Here is an 18,957-nt window from a genome sequence, read left to right as displayed (position 1 = left end):
AAATTTGGTGTGTGGAAGGAAGCTGGCAAAATAAAGATTAAAAATGGGTTGAATCTGGACAGCAACTCAGAGAGTGGCTGATTCGTCCACTCCTACTTCCTGATCATATGAGTGGAGTAGCTATTAAGAGATTGGAAAGAGTTCCAGAACTATGCTCTGCACAATTTTCCACTTGCTCTGAAAGTCATTCATGTTTGTGAAACAGTAAGGCATGCAATGGCAAGACAATAAGAGAAACATTGGATTAAGTCCTGTGCAATTGTAGGGAGACACCACAAATATTTTAGGGAGGGGCCCATAAAGCCATTAAGGCCAGACTCAAAAATAATTTAGCAGCTCTGCTGCTGTCTCATCTCTTTTTCATTCACCAATGATCCCCAAAAGAATTGATATGAGCTCTGGTTCTCAAACCATCCAGAAAAGATCAATCAAGGAATCTCAGCCTGATGGATTTCAGCTGAACCTCATTTTCCCATCCCCAAAAGGAATCCTCCCAAGTCCTGGTTCATAAACCTTCCCTTAAAGTGCAGAACCCCCACCCAACCCAATAAAAGCCCTCATTGCCTTCAGGTTCCAACTCCTTGCTTAGTGCAAAGCATATGGCAGGTTCTCTAATACAGCCATGCTGGCAAATGCCCATATAGAGTTTTCAAGAAAGCCAACAAAGGAAGCATTTCATTGGAGGCTATTCTGGCCCAGGGGTCATGAGGGCTTTAGGAAGAAGGTGATGGGCTCAGCAGTGAGGTCCCAAACTGGTACGTGAGCTTCTTCTTCACTTTGCAGATCTCGCCTGTTTTGCCATAGTTGCGCAGAGCTCTGGCCATTTTTTGGTAGGTCATTTTCTTGCGGTTGCCTTTCTGCTGGCCCCAGCGGTGTGCCAGAAGCTCCTTGTGCTTTGAAGAGAACTGGAAGATGCCTGCATCACGCTGCACCCACCACACACATTCCTTCATGTCACCACCTTCAAGGAGCTCCAGCAAAAACTGATAGAGGCGGAGTTTCCGGCGAGGGCCTGCAGAAGAGACCAAAGATCGGGATGGGCAGATGTGTCAGATGCCTCCCACCAGTGGTGGGTTCCTACCAGTTCAGACCGGTGTGGCCGAACCGGTAGTGGTTTGGCAGGCTGGGTCGCTGGAACCAGAAATGACCAGACCTGCCACGCCCATGAATTGATCCTCTGCACGCCGCCCTAGGCGCTGCCATCTTCATTTTTGCTTCTGCGCATGCGCAGAATTTTTTTTATTGTTTTCTGGTTCACATGCCCACGAGTGAACTGGCAGTAGTGCCTGCCAGAACCCACCCCTGCCCCCCACCATCTGCTGTTCAGGGGAAAGCACTCTCCACCAAGGAGGAAAGGAATAGATGATCATGACTACAGCCTCTCTTGTTTGCAAGGACGGCAGAGGCCTAAAAGAGTGGGGGCTTTTCAGCATGTCATGAGAGCTAAACATCTCTGAGACAAATGAAATATTTGTCTGCATTAATCTCTGATGACAAATTAAAGTAAAATCTCTTTCTGGATTACCTCCAAGTGTTAAGGGAGGGGACTTCTTGTGGAGGGTGGGGGAGATCACAATCCTGACATTTCACCATTCAGTTCTAAGAGAATTCTCCCAAGCAATGGAGATTCACACTGATGCTTGTTTTGTTATCCAGATGAACACTGCTCTTAACCTTCCTCGTTTGTTCAGAAAACAGAGACAGTAACTCAGGGCTGGGAATAGATAAGGTTCCAGCATCATATCATAAGACTTCTTCCACTCAACTAATGCAAAGCAACCATAGCTTGTTTTACAGGCTATTCTAGAGAGGTCAAACAGGAACAAGAAACTGTTTGCATAATATTAATATGGATTTAATTTCCCCAAATAGCACCTATGACATCATGCTAGCTCCATGGCATAATAGTATAAATAAGAATGATGGCTGAAGAATCCTCACTATTAATTATGTACTGAAGACCAAAAGTTAACTCTACCATGATAAAAAGGAGAGCCACCTGCTTCAGAATGAACATAGAACTGGTTCTAAGATTGGGGTGGGTTGGGGTGAGGGTGTTAAGAAAGGAATCTCCACCTAGATGTACATCTAAGACATAAGCAGACAAAATAAGAATTAGTAGTTAAGATACTTTGTGGAATCATAACCAATTTCCTTGAGATGGCAGGAACTTACATGTTCTTAATATCATATCCTGATAAAGGAAATCCTTATTGAGCAATCATAATTGGAATCAGCAACTCAGTCTGTAAGCAAAGTGGTTGCTAAGTGAAACTAGGATTGTGCTTACAATCTCAACTTTTCTTTGCTTTAGGAATTTGCAACAGTCATAAATGCAAGGACTGGTCATAAAATTACTTTTTTATCACTATCTCAACTGCAAACAGTCACTAAATGAGACAAATGCTAAACATTACAAGATACATCAAGTTCAATTGTCCCACAGGAGTACTGCTAAGAAAACGATATGTCTACAATTAAGAGGAATTGAACTTGGTGTCTACGAAGATTTTCAATCTTTCAGGTCATGATTGTCCCAAAGGTGTTTTTTTCAAAAGGCAACTGGACATCGTTTTTCCTTGAAGACATTTCTCTTCTCAGAAAAATGAAGTCGAGTTGCCTTTTGAAAAAGCATCCTTGGGACAACCGTGACTTGGACGATTGAAAATCTCCAGAGACACCATGCTCAATTTCTCTTAATTGTAGATATGCTGTTTTCTTAGCATGCTCCAGCATGTGCCTGGAATGCTTTTCAATTTCCCAATCTAGCCCACATATTATGCTTTCTGAAATTTAGCAGACAAGCTCCATTCCCTCATTCTGATGCCCTTTGGATATGCTGGGCCACATCTGTTGGACACTGTGTTGGGAAAGAAGGAAGTGGAATCTAATACACCTGCTAAATGGCAATCTGTGGATAACATCTGTATCCAGGGATCACATGCCTACATTATCTGTTGTGGATTGACTTCTTAGTGATTGTTTGTGCTAGCAACATACTTTATTAGCTTGCAGATCAATACTGTGGGCCCTTTATCATCTTCTGAGACTTTATCTACTTTCTGAGTTAGGATTCTTACTCTCCACTCACCAGGATCAAACCTAAAGAAGGGATTCTCATCTGGATCACTCTCAGAAGATACTTCCAGATTCCGGCCATCCTTGTGAAATTCCCCCTCTTCTGACAATGGGCTACATATTTCCCTTGGAGCAGAATACTGTTCATATGGCTGATAGATCTGTAGAGATCAAATGACAATTTAATGGAATGAAACACTTAAATAACAGTTCCCAGTCTCAAGAGTAAGAACTGAACTGAATTACACAGATGATTACAAAGGTTAAATGGCTCTCCAGTTGGTCTGTTCCTCTTATGTGAAAGACAGCTTTATAACCTGGACTTTTTAATGTCAACATTTTTGGAGGATAGGAAATAGGTTATTTTTCTCACAATTCCTGCCCAAAAGATAATCTCTAAAACCATGTGTACTGCCAGGGTCTTCATTTTAGGCTGATTTAATCTTAAATTAGAATATACTGCCATATTTTGTTGATCACATTTCCTTATAGCTTTCTAAAGTCCAAAGATCATGCCATATATAAAACTTTTATCATTTATACTCCACCCCAAATATGAATGATATCAAATCAATCCATCAGTGAAATGAAGTGAGATGGCGAAGTGAAATGAAATGTCAGGAGAGAAATTAGGGAAAGTCCACCAATTTGGTCAGGGCAGTGGTGTGGGGGAGAGATGTCATTCTCCGAATGCCGTTTGTGCTTTATTAAAAATGTGGATTCCGCCCCCCCATAGCCTATTTGACCAATGACTGACAAAGGGAAAACTGCAAAATACAGACCACAATGCAAGTAATGCTCCTACCTCATTCCCCCATCTAGAACAGGTAAATTCCAACAGTATTTTCCTTTATCAACTGACCTCATTTTCTTGTCTTAAAACTCAAGGGTTAGGGATTTCATCTCCCCTGCTTAACCAACCAGTACAAGTAGTCCTTGACTTACATCTATTTGTTTAGAGGCCTTCAAAGTTACAATGGCACTGAAAAAATGACTTATGACCAGCTCTCACATGTATGGCTATTGTAGCTTCCCCATGATCAAGTGATCTAAATTCAGGTGCTTGGCAACTGGCATGTAGTTATGACAATTGTAGCATCCTGGATTACATGATCTCAATTTGCAACCTTCCCAGCCAGCTTCTGTAAAGCAAAGCCAATGGGGGATCGTGGATTCACTTAATGGCGGCATGATCAACTCAACAACTATCGTGATTCACTTGGCAGCTGTCACAAAAAAAGTTGTGAATAAATTGTGACTCATTTATCAACTGCCTTCCTTAGCCATTGAAATTGTGGTCCTACTGTGGTCATAAGTCATTAGCAAAAGCCATGCTGGCTAGGAAATCCATATGTCTGGAAATAACCCCATAGGAAAGGGTCATGGTCTTCCCAGGAAGATCTAAGGGACCCAAGCCCCTTCTCCCATCCTAGACCCCAAGGGTTCTGCCCATTACCTCAGTGTTGTATTCATCCTTGAATATCATAGCTGAATTCTGGGCAGGCATCATTCCTTCATGGTTGTAGATTGGTTCCAGAGAGAGTTGTGCCTGGGGGTAAGTACCAGGTGGGTAGGAGACTTGGACATTCTGCAGCTGAGCCAGGTGTCCTATCTCAAAGGGTTCATATCCAGGTTCTTGCATCTCTAGCCAGTTCATACAAGACTCTGAAAGGCAAGATCCTAGGTCAAACAAAAAAAGGATCCAAGAGATCTAGAGAAAGAAGCTCACTGTTCAAGAGCATCCTATTAAAAATTATCCCAAAGTCATCAGCATAAACTTCAGGTTAGTAGGTGTTTCCTTTGACCATGCATTGCAAGCAAGATCTACCAGCCAGAGAGGAAGATGAAGTGTAATGAAAAGGAGTGGCTATAACCACTTTCTTTCCACCATATACTGGAATAATCCCTGGATCCAGCCTTTCACACCCTTAGAAGCAGTCCTTTCCATGGACACTTAGTTCAAGTTGAGCAGAGTTCCCATTTGGTGGGATATAACAAATTTTAGCTTCTGTTCACCATGTAATTGTTTATTTGTTTTTGGTTATACAGTATATGTTTGTTCTGGTATTTTTTTTCTATTGGTTTTGGTATGCTGCCCTACATTTGAACTGAACAGCCACAAAAATGGTTGAAACAAAGCAATAGGCAAAGAAACAATCCTGCACATCTACTGGAAATCAATAGAGCCTTATCTGCTCTTTCACCTGCTCTTGTTTTGTATTTAATGGTAATCTTTGACTTACAACCACAATTGGCATTAGAATTTCAGTCACTAAGCAATGTAGTCACTAAATGAGTCATCATGTAACTACACCTGATTTTATGACCATTTTTACTGTGGTCATTAGGAGAATCAAGCAATTAATGGTTATTAACCAAATCCAACTTCCCAAACTAACTTTGCATGGCAAGGCTAGGAAGGTTTGTAACTTTGCAAACACATGATGGGAAGACACTGTACCCATCGGAAAAGCACACCAGTTGCCAACTACCAGAATTGCAATCATGTGGTTCTGGGGATGGGTGAGATGATGGTTGTAACATCGAAGATGGGTCATAAGTCACCTTTTCTGACCCTATTGTAATTTTGAACCATTGGTTAAACATAGAATCATAAGTCAAGGAATATCTGCAATAGCCAGTCTGGTCATCATCACTTACAGTTCCATGCAAATGATCGGAAAACAGGTAGAAGAGAAAAAGAAAGACAGCGAGTTCTAAGAATTAGGTGGTAGATTAGGATATTGGAGGCCAAATTCATGCTCTCCACTTGAGAACCTACTAAATGAAGCCAATCCTTGTCCCCAACCATTGTAGAAGCCTAGGGAGGAAATGGAAATCAATAGCTCTGTACACATTGCCCTGAATTCCTGGAGCAAAATGTAGATAAACCTTGAATTAATAAAGAAACACATCACATCTTTATCTTGATTTGACTTACTTTTCACAAAGAGGTCTAAGAGGAAGCCCTTCCCCCACAATCAGCATTCAAAGAGCTGATCTGGAAAAAAAAATCAGCAGTACAGACTGCTGCATCCCTAGTCTATCATTCTTGATGATTTTCCTACACTCCCTATCAGAGGCAGCTTTCAGTGGCAAGCTTTTTAGCAGTATCAGAAATCAAGTAAATAAAATAAAATCACAGATCTGCTACAGACAGTCCTTGACTTACCACCACAATTGAGTCCAAAATTTATGTTGTGAAGCAAGATAGCTGTTAACTGAGTTTTGCTCCACTTTACAACCTTTCTTGCCACAGTTATTAAATGAATCAGTGCGGTTGTTAAGTTAGTAACACAGTTGTGAAATGAAACTGGCTTCCCCATTGACTTTCCTGGTCAGAAAGTCTCAAAAAGAGATCACATGATCCTGGGACACAACAACCGTCACTAATATGAACCAGTTGCCAAGCATCCTAATTTTGATCATGTGATCACGGGGAGGCAGTAACAGTCGTAAATGTGAAAAATAGACACAAGTCACTTTCTCAGAGCAGTTATAACTTCAGACTAAATGAATGGTTGTAGATTGAGGATAAGCTGTACTATCGCTGGGCTTTCCTTTAAGATTGTTTCATATGATGCCTTCTTTTCTTTTGCTTATAAGGCTGGTGGGGATTCTTGTGGGGAGGGATAAGGGAGACCCTGTGTATCTTTTGCACTCATGTTCATCCCTTGCTTAGAAATGTGATTCTGCCCCTGACAGGTGAGGTTTCCTATGGGGAGGAGGCCTACACAATGCTTCTTTTTCCCCTACCCTAGGAGAATGACTCCAACACCCACTTGGTTCGCTCAGGTACAAGGGGTGGATGATGCTCAGAGCTGACTACAAAGAGCTCTCTGTGTGCTGGGCAGCTGTAAAGTAGGGTCTGTGCAAATATCTGCCACCATGAATTTGCCTAGGAATAACAGGCTGAACCGTAACGCATATTTGCAGTCTTGCTTCTCCCCCTCAGGGAGCAATATCTGATAAGGCAGTAATGGGCTCACTGAACAATTCGGAAGGTGGGTTTTTAAAAATCTGTCTCATACAGCAAAATGAGGAACATGCTTAATTCATATATCATAGCAAAATCACTTTTCAAATTATGGATCTCTAATCAGACTAACTAGTAGCATCTATTTTCAAACAAGAACTATCTTTAGATATTGAGGAAAGGGGCACAGAAACATGAGAGAGAGAGGGAGGGAGGGAGGGAGGGAGAGAACCTACACACACACATATACATGTGTGTGTACCTACATGTGTGTGTGTGTGTGTGTGTGTGTGTGTTTGGATTATGGGCACAGTATACATGAAATATTAGTTGTAATAGGGGAAAATGCTTATAAAGCATTTCAAAAGAGGCTTGCTGGCTGATTAAGTAGGAAGTCAAACAAGAATATTTTTCAATACAATATTTTGTTGCAAATTCTACTTGGGACTTTGAATCTCTTCTACCAGATAATTTGCAATACTTGGTTTCCCTTTGACTTCCTGCTAATATAATTCTTGGGTTGTTTGTTCTTGATTATAACTTCCAAAGAAAAATATGGTGCATGCTTAAAATAACCCCATGCACTTTCATTTTTCAAGCCACATAAGATGAACCTGCTAAAAGAAGACCAAAGTAGAAACAGTAAGGAAGATGTTGCTCATCAGGAATGTTATTTGCTAGCACATAGACCTACTACATACATGTCCAACAGAATGAACACCCACGTTTGCCAGCAAGGAAGTACATGTATTACCTACTGAAGAAAAAGGAGCCATTTCCCTCTTCCAAGAAAAATGTGAAGAGCCCTCCCAACAGTTGCAAAGACTGCAGCAAATGAGGATAAAAAGTAGCCTTTCAGTAAAATGGGAAGACCAAATACTTTGGACTTTTATGTTAAACTGAAGGCAGCTTCCTGCCCTGGTCCTGGAAGATTGTCTATCGTAGCTTCTCAAGGTTATGCCTGCTAGGTGAACTCAGTGAAACAGCCACTCAGTGGCCCACAGTGGGCTTAGTCAAGGTAAGTAAAGGCTGTTTTCAGTTGTCATTGAGTCCTTGTGTCATGCTGGTTTTTTTCAGCAACAATACAGAAATGGCCATTCATTTTCTCAGTCCGCAATGCAAAAAAGGTCATCTAAGTTCTCCATTGGCCTGAGATTAACAATAGTTATGTTGTTATTGAAGAGTAATAAAAGTTTCATCATTATTAGATTGTTAGATTTGGTATACAGAAAATATACCATGTACTCCTGCCTCCTGTGTTCCCACAACCACCTTCCTGGCTCATTGTCACCTATCCTGCTGACCTTAATGCCTAAAGGAGACCTAGAATTCAGCCTCCCAGTTCCTACGCCAGCCCCTTCACCCCTACATCAAACTGGCAATGCCAAGCAATGGTTAAAGTGTTGGATTTGAACAGTGAGACCCGGGAAAATACCCACTTGACTGGAGAGCTCACTGCTGAAATGTGAATCAAACATTCCCTTTCAGTGCACTCTACCTCACAGGGGTATTGTTGTGGGAATAAAATGAGGTAGGGGGCTCCTAAGTACAGCTCTCAGAGAACAAATGACAAATTAACAGACCCACTGTTTAGCAAATAGTTCAAGTCCTCAATGCTGTTTACAACAAGAGACTACCATGAGACCTATCTCTCACAATGCCTATGCACTTTCCACCTTCCTGACACTAGAAAACCCCCAAATATGAGATTGCATATATTCTGGCAGATTCCCATGAACGTTAATTATACAGAAGTGTCCCAGAAGTCAGGTGGCAGTTAGTTACATGACTAAATCTAAATTGCGTAAGAGAGCAGAGCAGAGGAGAGGGGAGGAAGAGGAGAGAAGAGAGATCAGCAGCTGTGAAACAGAAAAGTTAGTGATAAGAGTTGCTTCTTGGAACTCTTCAAAGCTGGGCGAAAGTGTCCTATATAAATCAGCTAGTCAGAGAGTGATAAACCATTTGTGAGGATAACTGAGATGATTATGGTTGATTTCTTTGGCAGCTTATTTCAAACTTTCGTTGTCTTTTGTGTTTTTTTTAATGATGGGTTTTCTCCTCTATCAAGGCCTTTTTTTTCTTTGCAATTCTGCATTACGCTGTAAAATACTGAACCACTAAAACAGAACTTACCTGGGGAACTCTCCGGATCTCCAAGGCAGGGAGGAAATGTGGGTTCTTGCTTGTAAGAGTCCAAATCACTGATAAATCCACTGGGGAACTGAGAAACATAGTGAGGTTGTCAGTATAATATAAACTCCTGATATGTTTCCCAAAATGCAATAGGAAGGCAAGAGACCCTGCCTTGTCAATCCATTCAATCCTTGCTTCAAGCATGACATTTTCCCATCATGCACACTGCAGTCATGATTTCTGCCAACATCCCATTGCACACCCGTGAAGGGGTGAAAGATGTGCATGATGATGTCATCACATAAACCATATGACATATATTTGTATCAGTTGCCATAATGTCAGTAGACAGAATGCCGTTGTGTGATAACATCATAAGAGACATTTCTTCAGTTGATATAACTGTGGCTTTTATTGAGGCCTACTCTCACAAGGCAATTTCTTCAGGCTACTCTTTGGCCATTGGAGTGTGTGTGTGTGTGTGTGTGTGTGTGTAAGAGAGGGAGGGAGGGAGAGAGGGAGGGAGGGAGGGAGGGAGAGAGAGAGAGAGAGAGAGAGAGGATTGATTGTCATGATAGCTGTAATGCAATTGATTATCATTTTGGCTTTTTAAAAAAAATCTTCTCCCTTGTAAATACTCTTGTTCACCTCATGGAAAGTTTCCCACCCACAACTCTGGGTTGAGAAAGCATGTTTCAGCAACCATGGTTTTAGTATGATGTGTGAATCTAATCTGTCTCTTTTTTCTTCTTGTACCTGCCATTCCCACTCTCCCTGACAAGTGAAAAATACCATTTTATTTTCAGTCTCTGGCAACCTCCTTTGTTTCTGCCTCCCTCTTCTTTCCCTCCCACCTCTTTCTTTCCTTCCAACAGGTTAGCAGAAAAAAATACAACAAGTACTGCCTGACCAGAGGTTTTCACCTCCTAAAATTAGGTCAGGGGTCTTACATTTCCCAACTCTGTTCAGAATTCAAGAATTTGAAACCACATACTTACCACATAGCCATATTGGGATCCATCAGGCCTGTCAAGAGAGAAAGAAAATTATATACAGGCTGCTAAACTAATTTCTCTCAGCGTGTGTCCCCATATGATATTACCAAGAACATTGAACATTAAAACAACCAGCACTGAAAAGTTAGGCACAGAATGACAGGAACTTCCTGCTGTATATCATTCTTAGTTGTTGTTTGGGTAGATAACATAAGGTTTCCCTCCACTGATAACACACATCTACACTAGCCATGATTATTCAGAAGCAAGTTTGTTCAATCAACTAAAAGTGGAAATTAATCAGTTAAGATTTATTTGACTAGAAGAATATTTTATAAATCTATATAACAACTTTCATTATCACTATTTCAGCTGCAGGGGATTAATTTTGAAACTGCAATCTTATACACACTGATCTGGGATTACAACTGAATAGACATATATACTGTGTGACAGTCCCATAATTAGCCTAGGACCCTTTCCTTAGTAATTTATAGTGTCGCCAGAATGCGGATCATGATTTATGCAGCCTCTTCCCACTGTTTTGTGTACCACCAAACACTCAACTCTGGCTGCCTCTCATTGTTGCCACAACATTCTGGTGAGTAAATCCAACAGGTATGTCTTTGGTTTTCACCTGTTGCCTACATGGATGGTCAAGTGAAAACTTGGAGCACATCAGACACAAACATTGGACAGTGAGGAAAGTCACAGCAATACTATGCTAGCAGAACATTATTTCACCATAGGAAGGAATAATGTCTGGTAAGGCTTCCTGATGAAGAAAAAGTTACGTGCTTTGTATATTCCTATAGTGACATTTGGTTCGAGGGGGGAGGAAGCAAGATATGCATGTCCCAATAAAAGAGAACAGATGTAGCTAAGAGATGAACTGTGGAGTTCTGGGTACTCTTTGAGTTTGGTTATTTGCTTGCAGATGTTTCATTACCTGACTAGGTAATATCATCAGTGAGTGTGAGGTCTGTTCCCTGACAATAGTTTGCCTTGCCAGTGTTGATGGGTTTGTGGAATTGTCCTTGGTTGTTCTTGGTATTATTTTATGCTTGATTATTAGTCTGGTGTTAATCAAGGGGAACAAAATCTAAATGATATTATTCTACACAGAGACAAATAGATTTAAACCATATTTACACAGTTCACAATAGACAATACTGTAAAAAAAGCTAAGAAGGGGGGAGTTCAGAACAGATCCTCTCCAGCGATCAATATCCAAATAAGCAAGGATTAACAAATAATTAAGCAGAAAATAATACCAAAGAACTACTGGCGGGACAAATTACTTTATATAACCAGGAAGCAAACACCATATTCCCTAGCATTGATGATGTTACCTAGTCAGGTAATGAGAGCAAGGTATACATATACAGATTCCACATACATGTCCTCCAGTGGGAAGAAAACTTAAATCTATACGGTATAATCCTAGAGAATTTTCATTCAGAGTAAAATTGGAAAGAAATTGTTCAGCGAGAATCTATTTTCTCTCTCTCTCTCTTCTCTGTTACTTTAATTCATTGGAAACCATATAACCTGGTCTATTCCAACCTCATAAATTTACTCTAATCACTAGACTGAGTGTCCTTATCAACTGAAATCAATTACTGATTAACTCCACCTTTAGCAATGTAACCTATTCTTTGAATAAATTTTCCTAAAATTAAGGGTTCCTCAGATCTATTTTAACTTCAGGTTTCATAATTCCCAATAAGTGTGGGGATGCTGTAGTTTAAATACTACGATTGTTGCAAGCACCTAAATAAATAGTCCCACGGTGAGATGGGCAGCAAACAAATTTAATAAATAAAATGAAATATAAAAGATTCTAATGATTTCCAAAATGAGCTCTGTCATGCAACCTTTTCTGACAAACATATCCTGGAGGCCTGAGGGAGGGGAAGGCTGATAACCCTTCCAGAGCTTAGGGTATATTTGGATGTGGTCCCAAAACCTCCACAGGAGGAATCAGAAGATACTGTTCCTTATCCCAGGGATAAGATGCCTTGCATGAATCTTGGTGAGTAATAATTCATTAGGAGTATAGCGAGTGCACAAAAGGAAGAGTGTAGCCATTTCTGCATTGTTCTGATGATAGAAATAAAATATGATAAATACACCAGCATAGAAAAACATTGTCATATTCTACTACAACATCCATGCTAGCTAGAAATTATGGAAGTTGAAGTTAAAACGCCTGAAAGTGAGGCGGGAGGGGGGAGGATGGTAATTGCTCCTACCAAAATAGCATGACCCATTCACTTACTATGATATTATTGTACCATGATACAGAAAAAGAAAAGAGAAAGTGTAAGTCCTACTAAGGCTGAAGATAAATAATCTAGTACCTTCGAACAGGAAGCAGGCTTTTTCATAAAGGAGAGATGTAGGATAAAGGAAAAAAAAGTTTCCAGTAAGTTGCTCCTTCAAATGTTTTACTCCAGCATCCTAACCACATTCATTTACACTGGCTTTGCTTTTAACCTTCAGCACGGGACATCTAATTGGGGAAGGCTTCATTCTAGATAAGGAATGTGGGAGGAGGGGGCTTCCCAATGTTGTGCAGTATAACAATCTTTGCTCTACCTTGTACACTTATTGTAGGGAGAGTAGTGGCAGAAGTATCTCAGACATCTAATTTTGGAATGTTGAGAAAGGACAGTTATTCATTCCTTCATTTATCCTGGCTGTTATTATATTGCCACGAAGAGGGAGGAGGGGAAACTTGTCAACTTTCCTGCCACCTAGACCAACTTCACCAGCTGAAGAATTATTATTATTATATACTTTATTCATTAAACATGAAACTCAGCCAACTGAACATTCAAAAATGCATCACAAATACCAGTGACTGGTGCTAATGGTTGGTACAGTTTGATGCCAGCGTCCTAGGTATCAACCAAGTACCTTCTTAAAATATAAGATGTTCTGATTAGTGCAGTTTTTTGCAGTTCCGCTGGTGTTATTGCAGGAAGCTGCAATTTGTTGGTGTATCTTGTAAAATTCTTGGACATGGTGCCAAGTGCCCCGATGACAATGGGTATCACTGTTACATGCTTCATCCATAGCCATGTAGTTTCGATGGCCAGGTCGCAATATTTCATTATTTTTTCTAGTTCTTTTTCTTCAACTCTGGCATCTCCAGGAACAGTGATATCAATAAACTGTACACTTCGGCCCTCTACAACCATGATAATCTGGTATGTTGTGCTCCAAATTATGATTTGTTTGTATTCTAAAGTCCGACAAGATCGTTACCTTCTCGTTTTGGATAACTTTTTCCACTTTATGTTCCCATGACTTTCTGGATACAGGTAAATCATATTTTTTTTACATAATGACCAGTAGATAAATTTAGCAACTGGGTTATGTCTAGGTTGTTGTTGCTGCTGCTGCTGCAGCTGTTGTTGTTATACAATTGTATCACAGTTATTGTTGTTGTTGTTGTTGTTGTTGTTGTTGTTATTATTATTATTATTATTATTATTATTATTATTATTATTATTATGTGTTGTACACTGCAAAACCAGTTTTCCCCAGGTTGGCTTCAAGTAGGCTAATATCACACATGGTTCTAGGCAACAAAACATTATAATTAATATTAATATTGAAAGAATCATGGCAGCAGCTCAAGCTTCAACAAAATGGGCCAGCTCTGGGTAGAAATGGGCAAAACTCAGCATTTTTAAAGTAGAACTATTAGGCAAGAGAACTGTGCATTGTCTCATTGTCACACTCTTGTGCTGGGGAAATATTCAAATCTAATTTTCCCAACCTTTGCTAGCCTCAATATTTGCATAACAGACAACAGGAAAGAAAAAAAAGTGAGAGGGAGAAAGGGATGGGGTGGACAGAAACCTAGAATACAGGCCATCTGATCAGGTACAGGAGATGACAGAGTAAAGATAGCAGCAAGGCTACTAATTTGGAAAATAGCTGGCAAAGCATGAAGTTATCATTATACTTAAAACTGTTACATGTTTTTTGTAAAAGAAAATTGCATAAGTAAATTTTCTAAAAGGCTGCAATGGGAGAAATAGCAGTTAAGATATTCCTATACAAACAAGACAAGCATAAAAAAGGCAGAGAGTCAAAAGTGAAGTCCACTTTGTGTATTTGACATACACTGAAGAGAGATGAAGTGAAACACTAAATTGCATTAAGCTTACATAAATGAAGGACAGAACAAAAATGTCTCAAATGAAAGCTTCTCCTGTTGATTGTATGAAGATGTCGATTTGGGAGTGATTTTCCTGGGATTTCTTGTGGGAGGTTTTTAAAATTTCAATGTAGCCTATAACTCTTAATTCTGCAAGCAGTTTCCCATCTAAGTACTAAACAGTTACAATCATGTTTAGATCTTTTTTTTTCTCCCCTAGAGCTGAGATCAAGAAGGATCTGCCTAAATTCAAACCCTAGGTCAACCATAGGGCTGAACAAGTAATCTATGGACAAATCACTGATTCTCCATCTGTCCTTCTTCACAGGGTTGTTGTGAGAAGAGAATGAAAACCATGGACAGTGGTTAGGTAATGTTTTAAGTAAAAATGGGTTTGAGTGTAATAGAACTTAAATCACGTTTTCCTCCTTTATGCCAACACTGCCAGCAATGAGATTTTAACTAGCTTTTTAATTTCATTTATGACTTTTGACATTATTTTATGAGATATTAAAAACATGTTGCTTTTTCAGTTTTAAATATACACCCATGTATACATTTGGTTTTCTAGCAAGAAAACAGCCTCCTAATTTTCAGTTTCAGCCCCCAACTTTTTGCTTCATTCTTTTTAGACATTCTAGTGGGCAAACTTTATGTGGCTGAGGGTCACCCTTTATATTTGGGGAGAGCAAAGATGGGTGCAGCTGGCTTTGGTGAGAAATTCAGAAGTTATTAACTGTATAATAGGCTTCTTTTAGGGTCTCATATTTTAATTTAAGTATATATAATAGCTCAGGAAATTCTGTCATTCTTTCCAGCCACACTCATACAAAGGGAGTTCTGGGGGTCCCAAAAAGGGATGTTGGGGATTTATGTGGCTTATGAACCACAAGTTGGCTACCTCTGCCGATGGGCATCTGTCTCTCCCAGGCGGTGCGTCTGTTTCGCAAGCGTTGCGGGGCAGAGCCCTCCAAGTTCCACAGACGCCCATTTCTAGCACCTCGGCGCAGGTCCACCGAGAAGGGCTGGCAGGCGCCAGAGCCGGTCAAGAGGCCAGTAAGAAAGATGCGCGATTCAGGAAAGCGTCACTGTCCATTCTTACGCGCAAACCCGAGACACGAGAATCCGCTCTGCCCAGGCTGAAATGCCACTACGCTACGCTTCTTTTAAGCAACTAACACATCAAATCCGAGGCTCCCACCAGGGTCCGCTTCTGCCCTGTATCCCTTCGCTCGCACCCGACCCAGTTCCCCTCACACTCACTGCGCGTAATCCAAATCTAGCATCCTGGAAGGGCGACGACGGGAAGCGAGTGCCAGTCCGCTAGCCCGCCGAGGCTTTTTCACTGCCAGCGACTATCCTTCTCCACTGGTGCCGCCAGCACTTTCCCCGGCAGGGGGCCATTTATATAGCCTTGCGATTCGCCAGTCGAGAGGGGAGTGACCTCAGATAAAATTCCCCCAAATAGGTGGGGCTGCCCTACGGCGCTCCTTGCGCAATGAGCTCCTACAGCGGGGAGTGTGTTTTTTTTTTGGGGGGGGGGGTAGTTTGGGAATTGTATAGTGAATCTCACACTACCTCAATTAATGTACACAGGTCCGGGGACGGAGATGCCTGAGGCGGTGCAGGTCTTCCTGTTCTAGCCATGCCAAACGCCGCCTTAGATCCAAACCAAAACGAAGTTACCAGCCAGAATATTCGACGAGGTTTCCTTCTGTTTTGGCCGAAAGCAATCGGCCAGATTGGACATAAAGAGCAATAGAAGTCGTATGGAGCAGGTGGGGGGGGGGGGGAGAGAGAGAAAGAGAAAGAGAAAGGAGGGGGAACTTTTGTAATCACGGTAAATGTTTGGGAAAGAAAAAAACACACACAAATAGATACAGGTTAGGAAAAATGAGACTACAAGTAGTACATTCGCAAACACCTTCCAATTCAGAAATTCTGTTTTTTCTTCTATAATCTCCCCCCCCCCACTCAATTTCTGTTACTTTGTATTACAGAGACTCTCCCGTGCTGTGGTGATGGGGATTGAAAATAATTGTATTGTAGGGCACCAAGTTATGAAAAGATTCTTGGGGGGGGGGGGGGTTCAAAAGCCAAATTTGATTAATTGTCCTTATAAATAAAGGCCAAAAAAAGGTATCCTCAGACATTGTAAAAATTAAACAACTGTATACCAGAATTATAGCATTAGTAGATTCACAGTTTACATTACCTAGAACTCAAATTGTCAGTTTTGGAAGATGAAGGATTGAATTTGAGCATTGGAAAAGTAAATCAAGACAAAAAAAAAAAGAGAGATGCATTTAGAAATAATTGCCACATTACACTCCAACACTGATTTATTTAAAGGAGGCAGATTATTTTTATAATTAGTTTTATATCCCAACTTTATTTTATATAACTCAAGGCACTGTATAAATGTCCCCAGCCTCTAATTTGCCCATAACGAAAAGCTTCTGAGGTGTATTGAGCTGAGAGTGACATTCGGTCATGATTTAAGGGATTTAATGGGAAACTAGAACTCAGCAGCCTCCCAGTTTTTAGTTCAGCAGATTAACCACTACCTCATATACAGAACTCATCAAAGATACAATATTCACATCCAAAATATAAGATTTGCTAATTTGAGCACTGAAGACTTCAAATATAAAATAGAAGATACAGGTGCTGTTTTTTGTCCATTTTTGCCCAGAGCTGGGCCCTTTTGTTGAAGCTTGGACTGCTGCCACGATTCTTGCTCTTGTATTGATGTTTCTGAACAAAATCTAACTTCTGATCAGAGCAGGAATTTTTCAGGTAAGTCTCTTTCCTGTCAAAAATGTTCTGTTTCTAGCAGTTAACAAAAGTAATTCAAGACTAGAGGAATTCATATCCAACTTCGCCTAAATCACATTTCAACTCCCAGAATTCTCCAGCCAGCCATATTTACAACTGGCTAATGAATTCTGGAAGTTGAAGTCCACATAATTTAAAATTGCCAAGGTTTGGCAACACTGTTCCAAGATTATCAAAGCAATCCACAATATTCACTCAGCCCTGTAAAATAGTTAAGTCTAAGAGACAGAGGAGCAGCAAGATTTGTGGAAGAAATTATTTGAGGCCAGTTCACTGAAGCTCTATGCTGGGCAGTGGGCTGATAGTGATCCGAACTTTACATAGTTTCATCCATCAAGTTCCTTTTTGCACCTTTTCCAATACAGTGAAAGGGAGGGATAGCTTACAGAAAACACTGCTGCCCCTTTGAAGCAAAGACTAGTATGTGTGTTAATAATTATTGCAATTACATAATATATTTCAATTTCTTTTCCATTTTACAAAGGACCTGAGAGGTTGGTCTTTCATAATTTCAGTTTAGAATTTAGTACAATAGTGACCAGAAACTGTTTCTTTGGGGTGATATTGTTGAACTATCTTCACAAATTCTTTTGTCTTCTGTTTTCATGAGCTGATTAGATCTTCCCTGCTTGAGCTTTTTAATTATCTCCCACAGCTGCCGCCACTTAAAAAAAAAGTATTTTAAAACAATTGACCAGATCTTCTCTTAGTTCTTACAGACAACAATTGCTCTATACTAGGCTGACTCTTAAGGGAATGTTACAGTTACTGTTATAGTGAAATTAATTTTTTACTGATTGATAACAATTTGATTAAACAAAAAGTTTTATTTTTTTTAAATACAGTTCTGGAATACAGTAGTAGTAGTAGTAGTAGTAGTAGTGGTAGTAATAATTATTATTATTATTATTATTATTATTATTTAATTATATTATAATAATATTATAACTAAAACCATTTAGGCCATCATAAGCCAGACACAACTAAAGAAAGAAACAAGTATAGATAATAGATATTGCAATAGTCACAAATGAAAAGAACTTTAAGAAGGAACTAGAAAAAAATAAGGCAATAATAAAATCTTCAATAGAGATCAAGCAATTGTGGAAAAATAGCATAGTACTGCTCATAAAGTTGATACACAGTTCGATACTAAAAGATCTGGAACAACAGTTGGGCCCAATAATCTTATCAATAATCTTATCAAGTAAAAAAAAATCCATTATTTGGAAAAGTTCATATACTGTATTACAATGATATCTTTAACTATCTTAGATTCTTGGGAATGACTCAATAGCCCAAACTATCAAATCCAATCAACATTACTTGGAAAACTATGTAAACACATTTAAACAACATTTAAGGGTTTTTTTTGCAGCCTGCATTTTCTTTTCTTTTCTTTTTTTTAATTGGAATTCATTTGCTCCCCTTTTACCATTTGTTAGTATTATTCAGCAGCTAAAATATTAGCTTCATCTGGCAAAAAAGTAAAATTGAAAATTAGTAGCAATTATGTTTGTTTTACAGATAAGGTGTTAATAAAAAAAGTTTCTGAATAAACCAAGCCTACAGGAAAGCTTTGCATGTAACCAAACTGCATTGGAAAAAAATGAGGCCTATTACATGCACTTGCCATTTCTCTCGTTTTCACCACACCAGTTTTCAGATACTGGAAAGGAAAAGTTTGAGAATTCCCATGTGCTTAACACTGAGAAGCAAGCAGCCTGATATCACAACATGTATTATATATTTTACTTTTTATT

At 39.7% G+C, this 18,957-nt stretch overlaps 1 protein-coding gene across 2 annotated transcripts; it reads right to left on the bottom strand.

Moving 5' to 3' along the window:
* Window positions 1–203: 203 nt before the first annotated feature.
* On the bottom strand, window positions 204–15,754 carry SPIB (Spi-B transcription factor). 2 transcript variants are annotated; one of them, XM_032238174.1, is made up of 6 exons: window positions 15,620–15,754; window positions 10,186–10,213; window positions 9,188–9,275; window positions 4,535–4,743; window positions 3,092–3,239; window positions 204–1,012 (listed from the first exon to the last, which is right to left on the bottom strand). In XM_032238174.1, the coding sequence occupies exons 1-6, from the start codon at window positions 15,640–15,642 to the stop codon at window positions 714–716; spliced, it is 795 nt and encodes a 264-aa protein (XP_032094065.1). In that variant the 5' UTR covers window positions 15,643–15,754; the 3' UTR covers window positions 204–713. The 2 variants fall into 2 exon arrangements, with proteins under 2 accessions (XP_032094065.1, XP_032094066.1); XM_032238175.1 differs by lacking the exon at window positions 15,620–15,754 and adding an exon at window positions 15,258–15,598.
* Between the last annotated feature and the right edge of the window lie 3,203 nt (window positions 15,755–18,957).

Source organism: Thamnophis elegans, chromosome Z (genome assembly GCF_009769535.1).
Source record: "Thamnophis elegans isolate rThaEle1 chromosome Z, rThaEle1.pri, whole genome shotgun sequence".
Classification (NCBI taxonomy): Eukaryota; Metazoa; Chordata; class Lepidosauria; order Squamata; family Colubridae; genus Thamnophis; species Thamnophis elegans.
The sequence above is the reverse complement of the archived record's forward strand: the minus strand, read 5'-3'. Positions and strand labels throughout refer to the sequence as shown.